The sequence below is a fragment of the Poecilia reticulata genome, linkage group LG13 (genome assembly GCF_000633615.1).
Source record: "Poecilia reticulata strain Guanapo linkage group LG13, Guppy_female_1.0+MT, whole genome shotgun sequence".
NCBI lineage: Eukaryota > Metazoa > Chordata > Actinopteri > Cyprinodontiformes > Poeciliidae > Poecilia > Poecilia reticulata.
Window position 1 is genome coordinate 32,193,392 of NC_024343.1, and position 6,284 is coordinate 32,199,675.

A 6,284-nucleotide genomic window follows, 5' to 3' on the forward strand; every position below is an offset into this window, starting at 1 on the left:
GGTAGATGAGTTTCTGAACGGAGGAGCCGTAAATATCCCGTGTTTCTCCCCCGGTCTACAAAAAAGTAACTGGTAGGGAAGCACAAATGTGGAAAAAATAGACTGATGTTGATATCCGATAGTAACACTGGTGTTATGGAAGATTTACCAATATTTTATTTCATAATTGTTTTTATCCGATTACTCGATTAATCGTAAGAAAAATCTATAGATTACTCAATTACTAAAATAATTGTTTAGAACAGCCCTATTATTATTATTACTATTAGAAATAACTTTTGGTTATACGTTATCTATTTTAATATGTGGAAAATATTAGTAAGTCTAAATATATATTATATATATATATATATATATATATATATATATATAACTTCATAACTTAGCTCAGGGTTAATTTTATCAAATTATCTATTTGTGATTTTTTGCAATCAAAATCACAGATTCTCTGGCGCTAATTTAAAAGAAATGCAATAAATTTAGCTAATTTTTCACTTCTGTGTGACGATAAATGTGATTCTCTGTTACCCGGCGAATCGATCGTGAGCTTCACCTTGACAGGAACTGAGGCAGCAGTGGAGTAAAAGAAATGCTGCCACCTGCAGGTGGGAGTTAGCATCACTCAGACCCGGGCATTAGTCCGATAAAATACAATATTTATTTTATTTTTTTTGCTTTTATCTACTTCGGGATCAGTAACATTTTTTTGAACGTTGAATTTCAGCGATCACACAGTCACAAAAACTGGAGGGACTGATTGAAGTAATTTAGCATCTGTAGTTTTAGGGCCACATAAAAAGCTCTGATGGGCCAGATTTGGCCCCCGGGCCTCAAGTTTGGCACATGAGATTTAGAGTTTAGAGAAGAAGTGAAACAGCCGGCGGCTCGGGAACCTTTGGACGTCGGGTTTTCCCAGGTTGTGGAGGAGTTTATTTTCAGAGGGCAGCCGTGGAAAATCTTTTTAAAATAGACCTGAAGACAGAAAGAGAAGGAGATTCAGATTAAAACAGATTAAAACCGGTTTATGAAACGAGTTCAGATGGAGGAGGAACTCACAGGAGGTTTCTTCAATACGGGGCTGGGGCATTCTGGGAGATCCTGAGGAACAAAGACGGAGAGCAAACTTTCACCAGGCGGACGGGATGAACTGAGAGGCGATCAGATCTATCGCTAATACTTAATAATCTAGATTAGCGGTCTGCAACCCGAGTGAAAAATGCTTTTACTTCTCGTTGTTTTAAGTTTAAAGTTTAACTTTATATATATAATTTTCCACAAACATCTTTATGCAAACCTCTCACACAGCATCTGAGGAAGAGGATCAAGGCCACAGAAAACAAATCTGACTTTAATTGCAGATTAAAATCAGAATTCTGAGATTAAAGTCGAAATTCTGTGAAAAAATGGAAGAAATCTGGGGAAAAAGATCAGAATTTGGAGTTTAAAGTTGAGATTTCTCTCCCTGTGGCACTAATCTTCTCCCGTACGCATCTGCAGGTTTCAGTAAGTCAAATTTAAGACTTTTTAAGACCTTTTTTAATGCAGGTAGGAAAGAAACTTAAGACAGAACAACTATGAACAAAGGCGATCCGATGATCCTATAGATCTGTAACATTTTAAGATCTTTATTTTAGATTAATAAATTTAAGGCTTTTTTAACGATGCGCAGACACCTTCTGCTTTTATAAACATCTTATTGATTTAATCAACCTAAATATCAGAAATCAGATGTTTGCTCTTTCAAAATCCCCGATGAGTTTCATCAGAAGACAGTTTGTCTTTTTTCAGGCGGTAATTTAACGTTTATAAAGTTTATTTTTTATCTCTTTAGGCTGTAAAGTTTGCTGATCTCTGATCTAAAAACAGATCAGATTTTCCTGAAAACTTCTTCTTCTCTCCTACCTTTGATATCGGTTTCCGTCTTCTGAAATCTTTAGGAGGAAGTTCTGGAGGAACCGGGTCAGCTGGGATGTTTTGGATCTGGGTCGGTAACGATGGAGGGTCTAGATCACAAAAACAGAAAAAACACAAAAACAAACATTTTTACTAAATCTGAACTGGGGATGAATTTACATACCGACGCCAAAATAGATATCGGACGATATTCATCATTTTCAAACATATCGGTATCGGTCCGATAAATGAAACCGATATTTTTTCTGTCTTGTTGCTTCCTTGTTCTTTCTTTCCTTCCTTATTTTATCCCTTCTTTATGCATTTCCTTTTCTCCCTTCTCTCTTTCCTTTTTTGCTTCTTTTTTTATCCTTCCTTCTTTCATTTTCTTTTCCTTCTACCTTTCTTCCCTCCATTCTTTTCTTAAGTTCCTTCTTTTTCCTTCCTTTTTTCTCTTTCCTTCTTTCTCACCTGAGGTGAGTCACCTTCCTACCTTACTTTTTTCTTTTTTCTTGTTCCCTTCTTTATTTCCTTCCTTCTCTTCTTTCTTTACTTTCTTCCTTTTCTTTATTTTTTCTTCTCTTTCCTTTCTTCCTTCCCCCCCTCCTCCTTTCCTCCGTCTCCATCCCTCCATCCACCTGTCAGATGTTTACTCCTCTCTGATTGGCTCGGCTCACCTGAGTGCCGTGACGCCCGTGGGTGCGGTGTGGGTCGGACGTGCGTCCCGCTGGAGGTCCGTATGAGCGGCGCGGGCGCGGGGGGACACAGGGATCCGTGTTTCCTCGACCGGTCGTCCTCCGACGCCACGCTCTCCTCCGAGCTGGTCCGGGCTTTGGGCTAAACGAAAACAGCGACTCGTGAAAACGGATCGACAGAAACGACAAAAAGTCCCGCAACAGAATGACCGAACCCGAAGGCTTTAACGGAGAGAAGAAAAGAAATCGATAAATGATCTGAGATTTTTACTGGTTATTGATATTCACCTTCAAAAGGGTTTCATGCTCAACTGTTTCCTGATCTTCCTCAGCTAACAGGCTAACGTGGCGTCAGAGGAGTTTAAGCTAGCTGCTTTTTCTTAAATTCGACCAAAACACCAAGGGTGTACTTAGTTTCTCCATGCACATCTTCACCCGCTGAGTGAAGTTTGTCCCTCCCACCTTCTTCAAATTTAAACACATTGGTGTCAAACGTTTGTGCTGTAAAACTGTTGTTTGTGCTGCTGTCATTTAAAAGATAAAAAAGTTTCCAGAGGTCATGAAAGGTCATTTTGTTAAATTCGTGTATTTAATCGAATCTTCAGTAATGAAACTGAACATTGTGATGTTTTTGTACGTTAGAGGCCAGATTTAAAGCCCAGATCGGGTTTATTTTCACCGACACCAAAAACCCGGGGTGTACTTTCTTTTTCTGCTCAGAGAAAACGTCTTCGGCGTCGGGGTCGGTTCTCACCTTTGGAGGAAGCGGAGGAGGAGTTTCGTCTTCTGGCATTATGAGACTGTCGGAGAGAGAAAGCTGGGTCAGTCGTTGCCTTGGAAACAAGCCGCAGGCGTTACGATTTATCGGAAATAAATCGCAACATCGGCGTGAAATATCTACATCGTAAAAAACCGCCGGAGCGCAGTAACTGTTGGCTAAAATATCAGCCTTTATTTTTCAGGTTAAAGAAACATTCAGTCAGCTGGACGTTGGATGTTGACCAAAAGGTTAAAGGTCACAGAGTGAAGGAGGAAACAGGCAGAGGCCCAAACTCATCGTTATATGACGAATAAAGTTAGAATATGATCAGGAAAAAAGGCAAAATAAGACAATAAAGTCATAATATTACCAGAATAAGATGAAATACTGAAAAGAATAAAGTTGTAATAATATGAGGCAAAAGTAGTTATATTATAAGAACTTATTTAAATATATAAATGAGGAATGTTGATCGTCTTGTTAAGTTACATATAAGGAAAATCTGAACCTTTTAACACATTAAAATCTGAAGCAGGACACCGAGACTTTTCTCTACTGACTCTAGTGAAGCTAAAACGTAACTTTTTTTATTTTCTGTCTTTCTGTCGGTCTATTTTCATAAAAATCTGACTTTATTCTCGTAAATAAAGAAATACTCTGTTGTAAAGGTTTTCTATCGTCGTGCAGCAATAAAACAAACATGAAGAAAAGTTTGATCGTCTCACCATGTGGGCTGCATCGTCGGTCTGAAGGGACGAAGAGAAAATAGAAAATTAATTATTTTACAACCTAAAATAAACAAGTGCTAAAAAACAAGATCCATGTTATCATTAGTTTTTTTAATGTCTTATTTCCTCACATGTCCACGTCATCGTAGTCGTCCGAGTCCGAGTCCTGATCCCTGAGAGGCGAAAGGCGAATCAGCTTATTGCAGATAAATTGCTTTAATCTGGGATTTAATCGGATTAATTCGTTACCTGGATGGGCTGTTGATGCTGCCTGTTGATCCTGATGACGCCCTTAACTGTGGAAACAAAGAAAACCCAACATGCTTTAAGGAAACATCAAATGTTTCTGGAACGAAGGTAAAAATTGGACATAATCCCATTTTTATTCCTTAAATAGACTTTGCAAAACTAACTTATTCTCTCCCAGTGCTGTTAACATCTCTATCTTCTGTTTCTGTCGTATTTTTCAGGTTTTTCTATCCTCTGATGCGTTTTTTGAACTATTATATCCCAGTATTTGTTGGAGAACTGCTAACTATCCAGCTAGCCTTGTTTACGAGATGTGTTCATTCATAATGTTGTAGCATTAATAATCTGAAAGGTATTTTAAAGATATTTTGAAAATAAACTGAAGAGATCTGAGACACTGCAAACACACAAAATCTTACAAAGTATTTTTATCTAATGCAAACATTTTAGATGTTTGTCATAAGTCAAAACTAAAAGTAAGTTTTGAATTAAAATAATTTTGTAAGTTTTATGTCTATAATTGCTTAAAATGCTAGTTTCATTTGAAGATTATTTCATTAATAACATGGAAAAATGTCTTTCTATAAGTGAGATAACCTGCCGATGGATCTACTACATTTCTATCCATATTCAGGAATTATTTACTTTAAACAGGCTCCTATATCTTGCTACTTTTCAGGAAGTCTCGTCTTATTTCAAGTGTAATAACACATTTGCGTTAGAAACTAAACAAAAAACTTAGTAAGATTTTTAGACACAAATATTGCAAAATTTAAATCTGAAATTTTGTTTACAAAAAATCACAAAAACAATCGCAAAACTCTGGAGGAGCTGATCAAGTGAGAAAATGATCAATATCATTAAATATTGAAGAAACACATTGATCATAGATACAGCTACTTACTAATACTTTAACAGTTTTGATCGATATATTCTGGCACAACCGGCCCTTTAAGAACATTCAGAACAAGAACAGGCGAGGAGAAACAAAGAGAGTGGAACTGAAATCGCACCGTTACGTTTGGGGATCCGGTCTTCGTCGGCCTCTGGGTGTAAATCTGTTCGACTGATCAGATAGAGATCGTTTTAAACGTGTCCAGAGAAGCTTCCAAGTGAAACTAAAAGCACAAAAACGCAGCGGGTTTCTCACAGCTGATGTCGGAGTTGGTCCTCTCGGCCCGGTTGTGTTTGTTGATGGACTGGATTCTTCTCAACGACGCAGGAGGCGCCACCTTAGATCACAAAGAAACGAAAACAGCTGAAAACACGCAGAGTTTCAGAGGAAGGAGCTGATCAGCTAATCTGAGACCGGAGTATTTAATCCCTGAGCGTCTGATGCAGACCTCCATGTCGTCGTCCTCCGTCGACACGCAGCTCTTGTGTTTCTCAGGATTCTTGAACTTGTCCAGCAGATCCAGAGTCAGTTCCTGGTTCAGACACTGCTGGGTCAGAAACGGATGCTGCACAAAGAAAAAAAGGAAAAATAAACGATCTGAGGAAACAAAGCTGCAGGTTAGCAGCAAATGAGGGGTGTTCAAAGTGTGGAATGGGGGCCAATTGTGGCCCCTGGGGTGATTTCATGTGTAATCTGCCATAATCTGCCAATGGAGCTAAAAGTTTTCCATCAACATTTTGTAAGTTGGTTTTCATCTTAATTCAAGTGTTTTAAGATATTTGCACTAGAAACTAGACTAAAAGTATTTGGTCATATTTTGTGTTTTTGCAGCGTATGTGAATGTGATGCAGTCGGATTAATCTGGTGAATGAATGAATGAATAAATGAATGAATGAATGAATGAATGAATGAATGAATGAATGAATGAATGAATGAATCTGAACTCACTGAGAGCATCTTGGCGGCGCTGGGTCTCTTCTTGGGATTCCTCACCAACATGGCTTTCACAAAGTTGTAGAAGTTGGACGACCTGCGGACAGGAAGCAAGTCATGAGATCAGGGAC

At 38.3% G+C, this 6,284-nt stretch overlaps 1 protein-coding gene across 3 annotated transcripts in view; it reads right to left on the reverse strand.

Moving 5' to 3' along the window:
* Nucleotides 1-6,284, reverse strand: part of map4k1 (mitogen-activated protein kinase kinase kinase kinase 1) — a 51,162-nt gene that overhangs the window by 7,803 nt on the left and 37,075 nt on the right. For all 3 annotated transcript variants that reach the window (XM_008426664.2, XM_008426665.2, XM_008426666.2), the window contains exons 11-22: nt 6,169-6,250; nt 5,669-5,785; nt 5,476-5,557; nt 5,339-5,391; nt 4,326-4,372; nt 4,208-4,249; nt 4,074-4,094; nt 3,343-3,388; nt 2,571-2,730; nt 1,903-2,003; nt 1,057-1,098; nt 894-972 (exon numbers count right to left, since the gene is read on the reverse strand). In XM_008426664.2, the coding sequence (XP_008424886.1) occupies nt 894-972; nt 1,057-1,098; nt 1,903-2,003; nt 2,571-2,730; nt 3,343-3,388; nt 4,074-4,094; nt 4,208-4,249; nt 4,326-4,372; nt 5,339-5,391; nt 5,476-5,557; nt 5,669-5,785; nt 6,169-6,250 (872 nt within the window). The remainder of the gene's footprint in view (nt 1-893; nt 973-1,056; nt 1,099-1,902; nt 2,004-2,570; nt 2,731-3,342; nt 3,389-4,073; nt 4,095-4,207; nt 4,250-4,325; nt 4,373-5,338; nt 5,392-5,475; nt 5,558-5,668; nt 5,786-6,168; nt 6,251-6,284) is intronic.